The 20498-nt window shown below is 40.7% G+C and overlaps 1 protein-coding gene and 1 pseudogene across 1 annotated transcript in view; both read right to left on the bottom strand.

The window, feature by feature from the left end:
• Positions 1-19999, bottom strand: part of mRpS17 (mitochondrial ribosomal protein S17) — a 231456-nt gene extending 211457 nt beyond the window's left edge. The window contains exon 1 of the mRNA XM_080286312.1: positions 19803-19999. Within this exon, the coding sequence (XP_080142438.1) occupies positions 19803-19922 (120 nt within the window). The 5' untranslated portion in view covers positions 19923-19999. The remainder of the gene's footprint in view (positions 1-19802) is intronic.
• On the bottom strand, positions 2174-2292 carry LOC145417968 (5S ribosomal RNA; annotated as a pseudogene).
• Positions 20000-20498: the final 499 nt, after the last annotated feature.

Genomic DNA, 20498 nt, shown 5'->3' with positions numbered 1-20498 from the left:
CTGCTCCTTACAGTTAAGTGTACATTTGTTGCACATTCTTTTGTTCCTTCGTGTATTTGTGAAAGAGAGCATTGATACAAACAATAATGTATTCCATTAACCCCTTCATGGCTGCCAGCCTTGAACAATGCTTTACTGTACCGGTGTCAGTGACGTTGAGTTAGGGAGAGCCATAAAAACTGCGAACAATTATGGGAAGGGAACCAAGGTCACTTGTATGTTTATACGACCCTACTCTACCATCCCAAACAGCTCGGCGGTCCTTTCATCCCAGATGTTTTCGCTGATATGTTTAAATGCTAAAGTAACATGCACCCTAACTTTATGTTTAAATGCTAATGAAACATGCCCCCAATTTTATTAATTCTTTCACGAATCATAGCAAATCACAAGATGGGTTTAGGGAGGAGGGGAAAAAAACAGGTGTACCAGACGAGTCTTTTCACATCTGTAAGAAAAAGAAACTGAATTTATAACTTTGAAAAATGGTTTCAAGGTCTGCCACGGGAGCACACAAATTTCTGAACTCACGAACATTGAGTATTTGAGGGGGGTAAACATACGTTTTGCTGTAAGCAGTAAAAGCACCTTACCAAATAAGTTCATCCTGATAGTCTGTTATATTTTTCTGATTATTTCTGGGTTGGTAAATAAACATTTCTTGTTAAATCTTTCCCTGCTGTTTTTATCTTCTGGTGTGACGACTCTTTGATTCGTTAACGTAATGGCAGAAGACACTGTTCTAATCTAAGTGTTTAAACCTGGCCTAACCTAGCTTAACTGCACCTAATAATGTAACCTAACCTAATCTTCAGTTGGGAAGTTGGGAAACGAAGTCCACATTTGAGTACGATGAGTTTCGTCCATTGTGCTGGAAACAATCGTAGGTACAGCTTTAGAACGTGACGATACTAACAGGAAGGAAATCTTTCAGTAAGAAAACGTGATTTACCGGACTGAATATAGTCTGAAAAATACTGAAACAAGCTGGAGGAATATACATTGAACTGGAAAGGTCTTTCTGGTACTTAAGTGTACATTTACCGGTAAATAAATCAGTCTAACAGTACAGTACTTGTGTTTCCGCCGGATTAATCGTGCTTTCGGATTAATCAGGCACCCCTTAACACCATACAGCCCGGATAATCGGGCTATCTCTGTATGTACATATAAATATAGTGAAATTTCAAATTTCAATGGGCATATGTACCTAAAAATCACCGCAAAATTCAAATAATCGAAATTTAAATTGAACTTCTTATGGGAAAAACTAGTTTGGGTCCAGGGCCTCCAAACCTAACTCCCTAAAATCATGATTTTTTGCACACACCTCCTGTGAACTTTATGAACTATAATTGTGGTTAAGTAACTAGTTCTGGATTGTACTGCCATACTGTGAGCAAGTGTATACTTGGTGTATTTCTGCCCTTTCCTGTTTTGCCATTTCTCCTTTGGCTGCGAAGATTTAGAGGTGCCAGGCTGCTCTCGTACATTACCACTGCTACCCAAAGAACCACTCTTGCTTGCCATCTTGAAACAGGTAAGTTGTGACGAAAATACAAAGAAAATACATACAACTAAATTGCGGTGAAATGTATGTCCACATATGGAAGGTACAGGCTGAAAGTGCAGCACTTGGTTGTAGAGGGCTGGTTGCTGGCAGGACAGTCGCAAGATGGCCGCCGACAACAGAGCATCGCCTTGCACATGGCTTGTTGTTGGTGGTGCCTACTCCCATCCGGGAGCTCTTGTCCTTAAACAACAGAACTATTTTTTTTCTCAGTCTCTATTGTTCATTTCTCTGTTGTGCCTTATATTCATAATTACAGTACGGTACTTCTCTTCGTTTCAGTATTCTGCCTACTGTATTTGCTAACACCTGTAATTCATTTTGTTTCAGAATTTCTACTATTGATTCTCTTCCTTTAATTTCTCATTATATCTTCGAGTTATTAAAGTACTGACTAATTAATAATAAGTATATTTATAGAATGACAGGGAATCGTCCAGGGTGCGAATTGTCCTGAAGGAAATCGTCCATGTTTTCATTCATTCATTCATTGCCAGACGCCATGTATCCCAAACGGGGTGGCCAAGGGCTTAGAGTTAATTGTTTTACAGGGAGGGGCACTAATCCTCCACCAACCCCACTTGACACGTAGGGAGAATGTTATGCCAACAGCATCTGGTGTTCCCAGGTGGTCACCCATCCAAGTACTAACCAGACCCAACGTTGCTTAACTTCGCTGATCGGACAGGAAGCGGTGTACTCAACGTGGTATGTCCATGTTTTGACGGGGAATTATCTGACGGGCGAATTGACTTGACAGTGAATTGTCTCGGAACCATATCATCATATGCTTCATATGAATAAATGATGTTGATTTTCATTCTCTTCTTGACACATGTCACATACGATATTAGCTTAAGCTCATACTTTTTCTTATAATTTTCCTTCACTTCTAGCATTTTGGTTTGCACCAAAAATATTATCTTTGCTTGTTTTGGTTAGAGTCTAGCCCTGACAGCACGTCACATATGATATATTAATTTAGGTTCATACTTTTTCTTATAATTTTCCTTCACTTCTAGCATTTTAAACTTGTAATAATCTCTACTTAATTTTATATAAGCTTGCATTACTCTCGAAACGTCTACATTTTACAAGTACTGTATACTCTCAACAGGCAACAGTTGCCAACTCAGACACATCAAAACATGAAGAGTTCTCACATTACATAACACTAAATCATTTACCATACGAACTTAAACTACATAATTTAACAAGCAGTCATTTAAATAAAACATTATTGTTACATCCCAGTCCCCACACTGCCACAGGCTCCAACTGCAGTAGTACAGTACAGGAAGGACGTTGTCCAGCAAGTTGTTCTTCCTATGGTCAGCCTTAAGGTGTACAGTACACAAGATCAGCTGAGGCAAAAATAAACACTGGCTTTTGAAAGTTCACTGTCTTTATTTTCCAAGTAATTCCACTTAATGCTTTTCAATTTCTCTTCAATGTTCTCACAAGCACTGGAGCTATACACATTTTATCGATTGCAGTTACACTTAACGTTTAACAACACTTCACAGTTAGTACACTTAATGCTTGCTAACACTTCACTTATTACACAAGTACTGATAATAATCTTCACTGACAGTAATTAGCCTACACTTCACTGTCTTCTCAAGTTCCAATGATATGCAAACTTCAATAACCCGTCACTGTTTGCCACTGTTTTCACACGTACCGAAAGTATACAATCTTCACTGACACTACACTGCACAACACTCAAACCAAAACTGACTGCACTTCACTCAATCTGACATGAAACCTGACTAAACTTGTAATAATCTCTACTCCATCTTATATAAACTTGCATTACTCTCGAAATGTCTACGTTTAACGAGTATACTCTCGACAGGCAACAGTTGCCAACTCAGACACATCAAAACCTGAAGAGTTGTCTCACATTACATACCACTCTAAATCATTTACCATTCGAACTTAAACTACATAATTTAACAAGCAGTCATTTAAATAAAACATTATTGAAAAAAAGCACATTAAATCAATGCATAACTTACGAAATAACTACGCTCACAAACAGCCGGCTAACTGGCAACTCTGACTCATACCGATACAGGAACTACTGTATACGAAACTCCGAGAAGGTACAAGACTACCTGACTGGAAAATCTGCCTTCATAACAATATTATCTTTGCTTGTTTTAGTTGGAGTCTGGCCCTCAGAGCATCGAAATACACGACTTTGCATCGAAAAATAAGGTAGGCAGACCACTCCAAAATGCATCGAAATTTGATTCGAATTCTAAACTGTCAAAATTTCAGATTCCACTGTGTGTGTGTGTGTGTGTGTGTGTGTGTGTGTGTGTAATCTGAGGCCCCTAATAACATAGTGTACCGAATGCCACGTGTTGAAAACGGAGAAAAATGCAGTTAAAGTTGCGTAACTTTCAAACTGCCACAATTTTGGAACTAGTGAATATTTTTTTATTTTTTATTTTTTAACTTGAAGTTCATACTTTCATGTCATGCTAATCTTGGTAGAAGAGAAATTAGTTGCATTCTGAAAGGTACAACAATAGCTGCGTTTTTCTCCAGTGTGGTTATTGAGAGACAAAACATACTCTCAGTAAGCATTTTTAACAATCAAACCAACCAAAGATATCAATGGAAAATGTTTACAAAAGTAAAAGCCCAGTGTTCCTGAGCTTCTTACTAATGTTTTGTGCCCACATCTCTGGCCTCCTCGCTCTTTTTCTGTTATGAGAAGGACCAGCAGCTTTTTGCTCACTACTAGAGTCACTCATGTTCTCGAGACAACGAGAAAAAACACTTATACAGCTCTGAAAACAGCCAGTTAATCCAGGCAGTGTTCTAGGCCGGCTGGTAAACAAGAAACTGCATCACGTCACGACATATTCCCATATCACAGTTGCCAATGTCTTGCTGAGCTCTCTGCCTTTCCCATTTTCTGTACATTATGGCTACCTACCCTTAAAATCATGCAATTTTATGCTACAATATTCCATTATGTTAGAATAATGGTACCGTAAAGTGAGGTAAATTCGGACTTGGGGACAACTTCGGACATTTTGGGAAAAAATGTATACCAATTAAAATACAAAGAAATGAAAATCTGGTTGCGAAAAAAATACGAGTATTATTAAAGAGGAATGTTGTAGCTATAACTTAGATAAAATAATAATGTAATCTCATTTACACAATTTGTGTAAATATTCATTGAATACGTCATAAAAAAGGGCATGCTTTTTTGTATCAGTCAAACTTCCACTGACCGTAAAGGATGGGAAAGTGTGAAGACGTGTCCATCGCCAGAATGTCGCAAAAACATTTGCGATACCATACATACAGTTACTTTGGCCTCAGTGTCAGTAGTTCAAGGTCCACAGGCCTAACAGCAAATTTTCTTCTTTTTTTTTATTTAATGGGGTTACTTCGGACACGTGGTGACTTCGGACAGGGAAAGGAAAAAAATATAGCTTTCAACCTGTGTGTGTGCATGCGCGGACACACAGACAGTACATCTACCTAACTATACATAGCAAGCATCCTTTCAATCATGACAACATGTGTCACTTGCTCCCTTCTTAACCCGAGGCGTCCCATCGACATATGGGTACGTCGCAACGTGTTGTCACAGCTAGGCTCATCGACGTACTGGTACGTCACGCAATTGCGAGGTTCATAATTTGCACAATTTTCAATTTTTGCGCGTGATTTTTTATACGTATACACAGGACACCTTCCTCTACAAGATGCCAGGCAGGGACGATGCCTTACCCCGCATGACTTCCCCCCCCCTGCACCGCATTGTCTCAGCAATTCACCTGTTACCAGTGACCTGGCCAATAAAGACATTCAGGGCAAGAGTGATTCCCCAATTGATGAGAATGTGAAGGACAAAGTTTTCGCAGCATTTGAGGAAGAAACAGTCAGAAATGATGATCAGGTAATGTCGCCAAAAAAAGTCAGGTATGTTCATGTGTTAGTGAGTGAAATAATGCATATACTGTCCATATTTCTGTTTGAAAACCAATATACTGTACTCTCGTACTACACATAAATCCGTACCAAATAAATAAATAAATACCGTTTATGAGTGATGTGGAATAGTTACCCTCTCATAGAAAGCGTTTTCTTTGGAGCCAGCCTAATAGAAAACCCAGTAAGGTAAGGAGTACTGCTACTTGTATCTAGTATTTTAAACCTCAGGTGAGTGATTTCTCTATGAATTTTCAATGTTTCTCACCAAAAGCAGAGATCTGAGCCAAAAAATTTTTTTTCCAAAATTGGTCGGCATTGGGGGAAGTCAGTGGTGGAAAATCGGTCGGGACGAGGCAGGTTAAGAAACCTTAACTGTGTAAGGCGACAGATGTTGACATGATTTGGGGGATGTTTGCTGTGCATTACTAGGTGAAATTACTATTAAAGTTGTCTTTCTTTTACAGGAGGCAAAATGCCTATGAAATAAGCCCCAAAAGTGCAAAGTGAAAAGAGGAACTATACTAGCAAAGTAGATAAAGACTGCACAAAAAAAGCCAAAGATCAATCTATCTATCTATTGCCAGACGCCTCAGTCCCGTTTGGGGTGGCCACAAACAAATCGCCTCCATGTTGCCCTGTCCCTCGCCATTTCACTGCCCTGCTCCCAACTCACACCCCCCTCTCTCATATACCTCTCCACCCCATCCCTCCATCTCATCCTTGGCCTCCCCCTCCCTCTTCTCCTCTCCACCTCACTCACATACACTCTCTTCGTCAGTCTTTCACCCTCCATCCTCTCCACATGGCCAAACCACCTCAGTGTATTCCTCCTAACGCTTCCTATCACATCCACATCCACACCACAACGCTCCTTTATATCCTCATTTGTCAGCCTGTCTCTCCATGTGACTCCACAGGCTCCTCTTAAATAACTCATTTCCACTGTTCTCACTCTTGACTTTTGTCCTTCCAGCAACGTCCAAGCTTCACTTCCATACGTTAGAGTTGGTATCACAATACTGTCATGTAGTAACTTTTTCACTTCCATGCTCACTTCCCTGCTTCTTATCACTGCTTTCAAAGAACCAGCAACCTTTCTTCCCTGCTGTACCCTTTCAAGTACTTCACCCTCCAAACCTCCATCCTTACTCATCACACTACCCAAGTACTGTACTTAAACGTACTCACATTTTCCAATTCCTCACCATCCAACCTCGCTGTACATTCACTGACTTCACCTCTCTCAAAGACCATCACTTTACTCTTCCCTACATTCACCTTCAGATTCTGTTTCTTACACACTCTCCCAAACTCATCCACCAAGCCTTGCAGCTCTCCTTCGTCTTCACTCAACAACACAGTATCATCTGCAAACAACAGTACAGGGAGTTTCCAAACACTACCCTCTCTCACCAGGGCCACTCCGACATCCATTACCCTACCTTGTACCTCTTTTATTACCCCATCCATGTACAGATTGCACAACCATGGAGACATGAAACATCCCTGTTTCAACCCAACCTTCAAAGAGAAAAATTCAATCAGTTCACCATCCACACGCACCGCTGCTTTAGCACCATCATACATACTCTTCACAGCATTCAACAACTTCCCATCTACTCCATATATTCTTAATACTTTCCACAATCCTTGTCTATCCACCCTGTCATACGCTTTCTCCAAATCCATGAAAGCCGCATACAACTTCTTTCCCTTCTCTAGAAATTTTTCCACTAAAGATCTAAGAATGAATATCTGATCTACACAACCTCTTCCCTTCCTAAAGCCTCCCTGTTCTTCTCCAACTAATTCCTCTGTTCTTTCTCTAACTCTGTCAATAAGTATCCTACCATACACTTTTCCTACTATACTAAGAAGACAAATGCCCCTATGATTACCACACACTTCTTTTTCCCCTTTTCCTTTGTACAAGGGAATAATTATACCTGACTTCCAATCCTCCGGGACTCTACCTTCTTCCCAGGACAATCTGCACATTTTCCACATCCATTCTACTACTATCTCTCCCCAATGCTTCAGCATTTCACCACACACTCCCTCAATTCCTGGAGCTTTCCCCAATTTAACTTTCTTCATTGCTTCCACAACTTCTATCCTCCTGATTTCTTCCTGTCTTCTCATCTCCCTCCTTCTCCCAGCCATTCCCCAGCCACTTATACTCGCCAAAGATGACACTGTAAAAAAAACACCTGAGTGTGTGTAAGGCAGCTACAAAATGGAACAAGTATGAGTACCTTATTTGACTATCTAAAGGGAAAGCACACCAAAGCAGCTGGTGGACAGACTGTGTTGTCATCAGAAGAGAAATATCTTTATGACAAAATGATTACACTGAGCGTTTTCTCAAACACATCAATGGAACACATAATGTGTTCATTAACCCTACCATAGATGATTACAGTGATGCAGACCAGGATGACATTGTTTTATTGTCAGAGCCAACACTTGACAAAAAATGTCGTATGATGTTCAATGTGGATGTCAATAGCTGGCCTGTGTGTGTGTTCTTACCTAATTGTATCTTTACAGGAATGAGTCAAGCTCGTACTGTCCTGTGTCTTAAACCATATTTATCGTACATATCCTTAAATTTGTGAATTGTTTTGGCACACACTATTTCATTCGGTAGTGCATTCCATTGATCAATTGCTCTGTTTGGGAAACTGAATTTCCTTACGTCTTTATCATCTCTCTTCTTATGCAGTTTTTTGCAGTGTCCTCTTGCTGATGCTTCTCCATATGTTAAGTAATCATTTATGTCTATTTTCTCCTTTCCTGATATGCATTTATATAGCATTATCATGTCACCTCTTTTCCTTCTCTCCAGTAGTGTTGGTAGCTTCAGTTTATTTAGTCTTTCTTCGTAGCTTAGGTCCCTTAAACTTGGTATCCATCTTGTAGCGGCCCTTTGAACTTTTTCAATCTTGTCTATATGCTTTTTGAGATGAGGACTCCAGACTACTGATGCATATTCCAGGGTTGGTCTAATGAATGATGTTATTATCCTTCTTAGCATGTCTTCATTTATGTATGTGAATACTATTCTCATATTTGCAAGCAGTGTATACATGTTTGGGTCTGGTTAGTACTTGGATGGGTGACCGCCTGGGAACACCAGATGCTGTTGGCATCCCTACGTGAGTGGGGTTGGTGGAGGATTAGTGCCCCTCCCTGTAAAACAATTAACTCTAAGCCCTTGGTCACCCCGTTTGGGATACATGGCGTCTGGCAATGAATGAAAATAAATGTATACATATTCCGTACCTTCTCGCTGATGTGGTCAGCCGAAGATAGTCTGTTATTGATAATCACACCTAGGTCTTTCTCTCTTTCTGATGTGTATAGGGTTTTATTTCCTAACTTATAATCCCAAACAGGTCTTTTTCCACTTTTACCAAACTTGATTACATGACACTTGTCCACACTGAATTCCATTTGCCATGTACTACTCCATTCATGAAGTTTATTTAATTCTTCTTGTAGCTCTTTACAAGAGTCTGTGTTAGTAATTCTCCTTTGTATTTTTGCATCATCTGCAAACATATTCATATAGCTCTCATTTCCGGTGTTACTCTTTATATCATTTATATACACTAAAAACATGATTGGTGCCAGCACTGAACCCTGTGGTACTCCACTAGTCACTTCTTTCCATGATGAGTTGTTTCCTCTTAGTACTGTCCTCATTTCTCTTTTTATGAGAGAGTCTTGCATCCAACAAAACAGTTTGCCTCGAATTCCTCCTTGATGGTACAGTTTCCATAATAGTCTTTGGTGTGGTACTGTGTCAAAAGCTTTCTTGTGTGTGTGTGTGTGTGTGTGTGTGTGTGTGTGTGACAGAGAGAGAGAGAGAGAGAGAGAGAGAGAGAATTATTGGGTAATGGGGTTCAGCATGATCAATAAGTTTAGATTAATTGGTGTAGAAGAAAGATTTATATAACAAAAGTTATAATCATGTGATACACATAATTAATTTACGGGCTTTAATTTTGCACATCATTACTATAGCAAAATGGCACAATGAGCCATAAATTACTCAACCTGTAATGTATTAAGTCTGGTGCTACTTGTGATTCTTATATCTACCTAATTAAGATTTATTTGCTTTATCTCAAGAATATTACTTTTATTTTTATAAGAAGTTGTGTCACAGGTGTGCCTTACATTTTCATGGCATCATTACATTTATTTCACAAAGAAAATCATATATTTTTTCAAGTTAGAAAAGTTCCTAAACGTTCTGTGTACCAGAATTCAGTTGTGATAAACACTTACGTGACTTTATTTCAAACACACATATGTATATGTGTTCAGTGTAAGAAAAGGAGTGCAAAATAAATTACAATCTTTATTTAGTCCTACACTGAGGTGGTTTGGCCATGTAGAGAGGATGGAGGGTGAAAGACTGATGAAGAGAGTGTATGTGAGTGAGGTGGAGGGGGGAAGAGGGAGGGTGAGGCCAAGGATGAGATGGAGGGATGGGGTGGAGAGGTATATGAGAGAGGGGGGTGTGAGTTGGGAGCGGGGCAGTGAAATGGCGGGGGACAGGGCGACGTAGAGGTGATTTGTTTGTCGCCACCCCAAACAGGATTGAGGCGTCTAGCAATAGATAGATAGATAGATGGTCCTATAGGGGTTACAAAAATATGTTTTTCACAGTTTCTTTTTAAAAACCTCTGTCAGTGTCCGAAGTCACTTCAGCATTGTCCAAAGCTATCGCCAGATACACGTGTTCCCATTTAAAGGGCAAAATCATTGACTGTGTGAAGTCACCCCACCCCAGTCCAAAGTCACCTCACCTCGATTATGACTTCGGACAGCATTATAAATATTTTTTAAAAACACAAGCAGAGACCTGAATTTTTTTCACCTGTCTCACCATAAAGCTACGTTCTTAAGCCACACATTCATGCAAGAAATAATCTTGTTAAAGCTTAACATGCTGAGTTCCAACTTAGAATAGGTAAAAATCATCCGAAGTCACCCTACTTTACGGTACAATAATTAATAATGCTATAAAAAAAATGCATGACTGTGAGCATAAAGAAATGCTAGTATCTGGTAACACCAGACAACACGTTGCTGGGAGGCACTTCGTACATTCTGTGACCAGCATGAAGGCTTGTCGATGCACTGAGGTGAAGCGGGCAGTCAGACCATGTTACAGAAGGGGAATTTAGACCTTAATGCCAATTTCTTTCTGTACCTCATGGTTGCTTTCCTGATCAAAGAGGGTTTGGGCTACACTGTGGTATACTTAACTCAGTTTCGCTTGCAGTGGCGCTTAGTACACTTTGTTATTAGGGGCCTCATATACATATCTAATTCTTTACCAAACGGGCACAGCCTTTCCATATTTTCTAATGGAATGAGTCCTTCACTGGTTACTTGTTGTTATTCCTGGATTACAGGGCTCTTGCTAACTGCTGACGGCTACTAGCCATTTGGCTCCTAAGGTTTCATATTTACGAGCCAAATAGATTTTTAGTAGCCAAACTGACTACGAGGCGAAATATTTTACGAGCAATAAATATATTTATTAATTTATTTACACATTGTGATGATTAGAATCATACAATGAGGTTTTTTAATATTCACAGTGGCGACAAGGAAAGACTTAATAATCAATCACAACGTGCTTTTTTGTTCAATTAATTGAATTTGCTTATTTTGTTGTTTACTGGGTTTTGAAGTGGATGTATTTTCTCCTCGTCAAAAGGCGACTTGCATGTAAAATTTGTTCGCCGAAGGGAAAAAATACTCGCATTTGCGAGCTATGGCTCGCCAAAGAAGAGCCCTGGATTACTACAGCTATAGCCGATACTAGGGATTTTTATAAACTTACCTCTGAAAGCTAAATATGAGGACTTACAATGCGTAGGCTAAATATTCCGCCAATGTCTGCCAGTAGCCGGCCATAATTAAGATTCCTAACATGCATTTTTAAATTTGAAAGCTGGCTGTCAAATGCAAGTAAGGTCAGGCTGGATTATGTTAAGTTATGTTTGGTAAAATAATTAATTTTCCAATTGCTTTGACACAGGATACACTGACATGTCCAGTCAGAGCGATGGCTGATAAACAACGCAGCCAGTCGGAGAGATTGTCGGTAAACAATGCTACGGCCAACCTAGACGCTTCTTTAAATACCCCAAAATAGGTATGTTTTGTTTTTTTCCAATCATTTCTTGCAATCACACTGGTACAGTTAACTATCTGTGTTGCTTGTGTACCAAAATTACTTACCTTGAGCTTGGGTAACACTAGATCTTGTCTTCACATCCGAGAATGACAAAGTAGGAGAAATTGAGGTAGCGAGTCCCCTGTGGACACTGTCTGGTGCTACTACAATATTATTTTCAGGCTGGTGTTGTGACATAGTAATTTGTAGCTACTCCAAGTGCTCCTGGCATAAAGCCAAATACAACAAAATAAATGATCATCTGTACGAAACAGACTTGCAGTTTGAATTTCAAAGCCTATCAATAGGAGCCCCCACAAACTGGAAAAGGATGCCACCACTCGCCAGATTACTTAACGTAAAGTGCAAAAGTGGGGTCAACTTGAAATACTCTCTGTTATACAATTTTTGTGTTACTCAACTGAAAATGGGATATTTATTGATTTATCTACATATAATACTGGAGAAAAAAATGGCTTCGTTTTCAAAATTTAATAGAAACGGAAGGTTGCGTCCATCTCAGTTTAGGGACAGTCTATATGCGAGTATTATGTTGCCAAAGTATTGATCACTGTCATGTTTTTAGGCGGTGAATGTACATCTGTATGGAAAAATGGTAAATGAATATAATGATATTGTATCATACATGACAAATGAAGGAAATATGGTACTTAAATAATCGAAGATCGTATCTACTCATTGAGCTCATATGGAGGTGCGTAGTTTGTGTGCCCACCGCCAGGGGCCCAAGGCGGCGCTGATGATGTGTCTACACCACTCCTGATGCCTGCGCCTTTTGAAATCAGCCAATAAATCCAGAAAATATAATGCCATGGTTGACTGCGCAGCTAAAATATATGTGGAAAAATAGACTGTGGCAGAACCAAGACATTTTCTCAAAGCAAGAGGAATACAGTGCAGTTTAAAACTCAAGTCGCTGATCTTGGCCACTTAAGATTTCGGCTTTACAATTCTTACTATTATTAAGTGTATAATGGATAGAATCACATCAGGACTTGCCAAATGAAAGAATACGATCTTTAGAAACTGTATGATAAATTTTTCGAACAACTGAGATTCATAACACTTGGTAAAAATGTGCTGAATGCAAAAACACACAATAAGCTTTCATGGCGTTTAATAAACTCCGGAGAACTTTTCAGCGTAAATCTCATTTAGAGCATCAGTAAAATATCTAAGACGAATATAATACTGGTATAATGCTTTATGGATGCGTAATAATCCTGATAGGAATTTTTTTAAAGGAAGGTACGTCAGCTCTGAGCGGGTAGTGACCCCACACTATTTAGTGATCCAGCGAACACTGGCAACTTTCAGGAGTTTCTGGGGGCTCTAATTGATGCTATGTATGACACTGCTGTCCATCCTATGTCCATTACTTGGCCAGTACGGGCCAAATATGTCCAGCACACCTTCCCCACCTCCTAGATTGCCTCCCGAGGCCTTGAGAAACTGTCGCAGAAAAGCTTAGGAAACATACAAACACTCCAGGAGTATTTATGGAAGACTATCTCCTAAGGCTTCTCGACCTCTATCACACTACGACTCTTAACCCATTAGCATCCAGTGTCCTAAGTATAGGACGGAACTGGGCATTTTCAAATTTTAAAAAAGAAGGGAACGCCGGGGTCGGGACCTATAAGCTTCGTGAATATGAGCTGACACGCAGAGGGCGGTATGCCTAGCACCCTTCCAGTAAAATCCTTCCCACAGGGAATCTGGGAGCCAATGGGTTAAACAACGCCAAATCTATCAGTTTCTGTAACCCATTAGTGCCCAGTGTCCTCAATATAGGAAGGAACTGGGTACGGTATTTTAAAATTTTAATAAAGATGGGAATGCCGCAGGAGGGACCCATGAACTTTCCGACTATAAGCTGACAGTTGGAAGATGGTACACCTAGCACCCTTCGAGCAAAATCCCTCGCACAGGGAGTCTGGGAGTCAGTAGGTTCAAGACAGCTTTCATAATTCCTTTACACATGTGCAAATCAATTACAAGATGTCACTGATTAGAAAACTACAGGTCTCCTCAAAACCATTTCAGCAGCACATCAGAAATAAGAAAGTACGTGCACTCTCAGTAGGTCCCATGATGCTGGACAACGGAGTGTTATTATCCAATTGTATTCAGATGGTAGAAACTATTGGTACACATTTTTGTACAGTTTACTCAACATATGTTCCTTATGGTCCCCTCCCTCACCAGACTTTTGAGGGTGCCCTCGATACAGTGATTTTGTCCTTGCAAGAAGTGAGAAATAGGCTCGTGGCACTGGACCCGAACACCAGTATGGGACCTGATGGTCTGTACCCAAGTCTTCTGAAATATTGCCCAGCCTTAGCTTTCCCCTTGTTTTTGATACTTCAAAAGTCTGTCACCATTGGTAAGTTGACAAATGACTGGAAGAGATCCATTATCATTCCTATATTCAAGAAAGGCTCTTGACACACACCTCTTAATTACAGGCCCTTACTTCTGTCTGCTGCAAAACATTGGTGAGAATTATTGCAGAAGCACTGTACAACTACTTCAATACTAATGGAGTGTTGTTAAATGAGCAGTATGGATTCAGACAGGCCAGAACAGTTGACGACCAATTGTTAGTTGTGTATATGCTATAGTGTGGTTGGATGCTGGGTATGTTGTGAATGTTGTCTTGTTTGACTTTAGCAAAGCCTTTGACACTGTCAACCATTCAATACCGGTATTCACTGACAAGCTGAGGCTACTCAGGGTCAGTGGTTCCTTGATGACCTGGATCTCTGACTTCTTGTCCGGCCTTACCATGCAAGTGTCTGTGTCCAGCTGTAATAGTTCCTCAAAAAATGTTCTCAATGGTGTTCCCCAGGGATCTCTTCCAGGCCTCTTGTTCTTTCTGGTATATATAAACTTCCTACCATCATATATACATTCCAAATGCAAATTCTTTGCTGACAACATGAAGATTTACCTCAAGTTACCGGTACATCAAAACACCTGTCCCTTGGTAGCTGTAGATACAAGTACAGTACTTGCCAGAAGGACATAGATACAGTGTACAAGGTCGCTGAGTCCTAGGGTTTACGTTTCAATCTCGACAAGTGCATTGTACTACAATGTCAGAGAGGCCCAGTAGATTGGAACACTACTGGCTCACCTCAGCATTATTACATGAACAACACCAGTCTCTCTGTACAAGCTACACATAAAGACTTGGCTATACTGGTTGACAGTTCTCTGAAATTTCACTCACACATAAGAACACCCATAAAAAAAGCAGAAGCCTAGCAAATAATTTATTAAAATCCACCCTCTGTCGTGAATGAGATCTTACGTTGACTCTGTACAAATCCCATTTCAGACCTATCCTGGAGTTTGGCTCCAGTGTATGGAACACAGGGTAGCTACCATGGTGACCTGAGGCTTCTGGAGTCTGTACAGTGCAGATGGACTAAGCAAATCAATGGCCTGTCCGAACTTGGTTATGCTGACCGTCGGAAAACTCTGGACATTCATTCCGTAAAAGGGAGACTGATCAGAGATAACCTTATTAAAAGCTGAAAAATCTTCAGTCCTCAACTGAATTGCATGAACTTTTTTCTCTACCTTCATTAATTCACACTAGGGGCCACAGGTTCAAGATGGCCAAGCTTCACACTTTAGCTGAAAGCAGACGCAGGTTTTTTAGTATCAAATGTATAGACTTCCGGAATTCTCTGTCAGATGATGCTGTTAGTGCTGACTCAGTTGTATAATTAAAAAACTCCCTCCACCCACAACTAAGTCGCATCTTGTTCGATTACAGTAACTCCTCGTTTTTTGCTGCTTAGATGTTCCGCCAAAACCACGCGAAATGTGAAACGTCGAAGCATGAAGTTAAGAATCAATCGGAAAAATAGAGGAGCGTTCCGGTGGGACATGCACCTACCCTACCACAAAGTACTATAACACCAAACAGGCCCTACTCAAAATAAAATGAAGGGTGTTTACTAGTGCTAAAACAGCATAACACAATAAACATGTACCTGAGGTTAGGGCACTCACTTGATGTAGTGCTGCTCTCGGGAGTCTGCCCTTTCCTCTCCATCCTTCTATCCTTCCATTCTCTTCTGTCTTTCGTTCCTTCATTCTTTCCTTGTCCTGCCTCCGGGTGACTTTACACTCCCTCTTCTGTCTTTCTTCCCACTTTCTTCAGCCTGTGGGTGACTCTACAATGAGTGACAAGCCAAATGGTTTCCTGTGCATCATTTACTACGCTGAGTGGTAACCATATAACCAAATTTTGGCACCTGGTGGTTTAGTGGGTAATTACTGCGCTCCAGTCGGATTGAGCCGGTGAAGGTTTATATCCAAGGGATGGTTGGGGTTGATTACTCATGTAATGCCACTCAGGGATGAGTGAGGCTGGTCACTCTCATCTTAAATGTCAGGACCAACTGCCTAGCCCCGGGCTCCTACGCTCCTGATGGGGCAATGTAGGACTGGATGATGGATGGATAAAGAGCTGCAACACCAAAAATCCTAACCAGAAATAAAATGAAGACTGGCTTGAGTGGCAAGTGAAGATGTGTTGAGGGTAGATAGGGTAGTTACTATAGTCTGACAAATCTAAACATAGGGTTTGGGTGGAGTCACCCCCTCCCTACACTATTGCCATGTTTCCTAACCCTACGATGTATAAGGCCTGTGGTTTGTGTAGTAGGAATGATACATAAACATAACTCATACTAATATAACTGTAATGAAAGTGCTGACATGTATCAAGGAAGAATAAAACTATTCTGCATACTATATTATACGATAATAGAGAAACGTGGCATAAAAATTTGGCAGTGTTGCTCTAAAAATATTCTAATTATTATTTACTTCCCCAACACTTCTAACATTGCTAATTAATTTAGCAAGTATAATTGCAAGAAAATTTGAAGGGATAAAAGTGGGAAGAGGCGATCCTTTCATAATTAAAATAAATATATCAAACAGCTCTGGGGTGGCAGCACTCACACGACACGTGTTTGTGTGTACGCTATAGGAGGTCACCAACCCCCTACAGGATTTAGGCCTATTGGGGAAACCTCTATAAAAAAAACGCGCCGTGACTTTTACCTCAAGGGTGGTGCGGAAATAAAGTCAAAATTATAATCCATACATAAAAATGGAAGTAAAAAACCATGGATGACACATAACAAAATCTAGCGAGAGAGAGAGAGAGAGAGAGAGAGAGAGAGAGAGAGAGAGAAATAATAATAATAATAAAACTTTATTTCCACTAAACAGTGGGTATTCTTATACATTATACAGTAGTACAGCATACAGTATGAAAGTTCTATACACAATATAATACAAGTTGATACATATGGTGGAGAATAGTGACAGAGAGGTAAATGGTTTAAAAGGTGTGGGGACACTTAGGTTAAAAATAGATCAATTAAGGGATTTAGGAACGAAGGCAGTGGGAAGGATTAAGACAGATGGGATTGTAAGATTAGGGAGTTTGAGCAATAGGGTAGAATGTATGCTCTCAATAAAAGTATAGCAATTATCAACGGCTAATTATTATACAGGTGTTGATGGTGGGGGTCTATATTTACAGGAGGTGTTGGTGGTGGAGGTATAGCGGGTGTTGTTGGGGGTAGGGGTATAGGGGGTGTTAGTGGCAGGGGTATAGGGGGTATTAGAAAAACGGAGATCACAAGAGGGAAACAGTGTCAAGGTCATCGCTGATAGAGAGGTCAGCTCGGAAACGTGGCAACAGTGCAGGGAGGGGGTGACTCCACCAAAACCTTACGTTTAGATTTGTCAGACTATAGGTGACATGGGCCTCTCTGGGGAAGCCCCAGCACCTAGGCCGAAGCCCTCAGAGTCGAACTCAGGCTCCAGCACCTCCACTTCCTCCCTGTCCACATCTCCTCCTTCATCCACTCCTGTTGGCACGTCCAAGTCTTGCAGAATAGCAGCCACACTTTCTCTCTCCTGAAAATATCGCATGATCTGGACTTGTCTCTGCTCCTGTATGTTTCTGTTGTAGACGGCCATCACTACTACAGATCACTCAAGGTCAATAGGATGTTGGCAGCCTCAGGCATAGTCCTGGTGTATGCATTGAAGGTGGTTGCCATGTCGGTTATGGTAGACAAGGTCTGGGACAATTTCTGCATGCTCATCTTGCCCTCTGCTGTGTGCTCTGGCCTTTCGTTCTGCTCTTCACTTGAGTTCATCTCTTCCTCTGTTATGTCTATCACACCTGAGTCTAGGTCATAGTGTGTCAAGTGTCTTACAGCCATTTTGACCATCTCTAGATGCGTCTTGGCCTGTATTTCTGATGGCTTCCACAGCAGCCGCCAAAGTGTCGTCATCCCTCTGCCACTCACCTTCCACAGCCAGGTGAGGGAAAAGTTTCTTCCATCCATGTGTTATAGTGGCTGGGGTTATTTTGTTGCTGTCGGCTGGGAGCAGCGAAATGTAGGGAAATCAGCAAAGTGTGAGACAACTTGGAAACTTTTTTCTTGCACGAAAAACGAGGCGTCAAAGTAAAATGCGTCCAAATACGGGGGGTTACTGTATACTGAATAAATACAATCCATAATTTGAAGACCTTCTAGCAGTGTAACTGGTATTTATTTCCTTTCTTTGGCGGGCAATCTTACCATACCCATTGGATTTGTGCTGCCTTATACCATAGTGTATACCTGTATGTGTTTTTTTCTATCTATCTATTGCCAGACGCCTCAATCCCGTTTGGGGTGGCCACAAACAAATCGCCTCCAAGTCTCCCTGTCCCCCGCCATTTCACTACCCTGCTCCCAACTCACACCCCCCTCTCTCACATACCTCTCCACCCCATCCCTCCACCTCACCCTCGGCCTCCCCCTCCACCTCACTCACATACACTCTCTTTGTCAGTCTTTCACCCTCCATTCTCTCCACATGGCTAAACCACCTCAGTGTGTTCCAAACCTAGCTCAACATACTGAAAGGTGGATCTTGCTTCCCAACTTAACAACTGGATGCTGGGTTAGATTAGGTTAGGCTGGGTTAAACTGGGTTAGGTTAGGTTAGGTTAGGGTAGATTAAATTATTAGGTACAGTTTAGCTACGTTAGGTTAGGATTAGTTAAAAACTTAGATTAGGCTCAAGATTGTCATAATCATATTATGGTTATTATTCTTTTGCATAAATGAGGCCTCCAAACACTAAAATGAACTTGAAAACTATCAAATGGAAGAAAAAAACACCAAAAAACAGGGAATGGCAATAAAGGAAATATTTACAGTGTAACTACCCTGCATATGGCACAAAACCCAGCTCCCACTCTATTATCTATTCTGATGACAATGTGCATAGGAAATGGGGCTGGCATACCAGCAGGTATTAGCTGCCCTGATTCTTGAAAAGCGGATTCCAACCAAGCCACACTGTTAAAATGTAATATGATTAAACCATGTAGATGAGTTTGTTATATTACAGATGGAATCACCGTGCCCATTTGATAAGGAATAACCCCCATCTTTACATATTCCACAAGTAAAATTTTATAATTGCCCTTTCTCACTGGTAATTTTGAAGCACAAGAATTAACCTGTGAAAGACAAATTTCAATCAGAACTCTTCCTATTTCTCCCAACTCTCCTGTCACTACTTAATGCTTTTCTTTCCATTACAGGTGGCTTTACATTGAGTGACAAGCCAAGAAACCATTTACAACGCTGGGTGGTAACCATATAACCAAACCATGCTTGCTCCCTACGTGTCAAGTGGGTTGGTGGAGGGTTAGTGCCCCTCCCTGTAAAACAAGTAACTCAGAGTCAAATGGCCACCCCGTACGGGTTTATGGCGTCTGGCAATAGATAGAAGTGTGGAAAAACCGCGCCAGTGTGGCAAAGTTTTAATAACCTTCTCCCCGAACGTAAAAATTTACAGAATTTTACCAGTCTCTACCTAGATGGATCCCTATAAATGGTAATATACAAAGAAATCGAACTTAAAACTATGTCTCTCCTACAATGAATAAAGCACAATAACAGCACGCATAATATAACCACCGTTCCGAAACTGACTCACCATGTGAAGGTTTTCATCAAAATCCAACTGCTTAATTCTTACTCTGGCAGCACCTTTAAGGTCGTGCGCAATGCACCGACCAATAAGTAAACTGCTACGAGCTAAAGCTCTTCTTGCCATAAGTAATTAACGGTTATATGAAAATGAATAATACAGGATTTCACCCCCAGACATCAACTGCCTTCTCCTTCTTGTTGGCGTTTGTCACTTGCGACGACTCAGAAACGGTAGTCAATGGGGGGACTTCTGAGTTCAGTATCTTGCTAGCTTGCTGGCTAGCCTAACTCGGTCCGAAAAAGTAACCTAACTATGGTGACTATTACATATGTCTGGGTAAATTGATCAAATTTGGCAAGATCATAAACTATTGAAGTTAGCACAATAATCATTTACGCTTTATTTGAAGCAGTAGAAACACCTCATGAAATTAGTTCTTCTTGATAGTCTTGTCGCCTTTCCGTCCCCCACTGTCACAGGTTCCAACAGCTGTTGTACAGAAGGACGTTGCCCAGTGAGTTGTTCTTCCTATGGTCAGTCATTTGGTGCTCAATCTTGGGTGTGCATCAACGAGATCAATTGAGGCGTAGCAAATAAACACTGGCTCCTTAAGTTCACGTCTTTATTTTCCAGATAATTACAGTTAATGCTTGCTAATTTCACTTCACTGTTTTCACAAGTACCGGAGCTATACTAAAA

This window comes from Coenobita brevimanus, chromosome 111, assembly GCF_032717465.1.
Source record: "Coenobita brevimanus isolate Jiangsu-jjx chromosome 111, ASM3271746v2, whole genome shotgun sequence".
Classification (NCBI taxonomy): Eukaryota; Metazoa; Arthropoda; class Malacostraca; order Decapoda; family Coenobitidae; genus Coenobita; species Coenobita brevimanus.
Note: the sequence above shows the minus strand (reverse complement) of the source record. Positions and strands in the feature narration are given on the sequence as shown.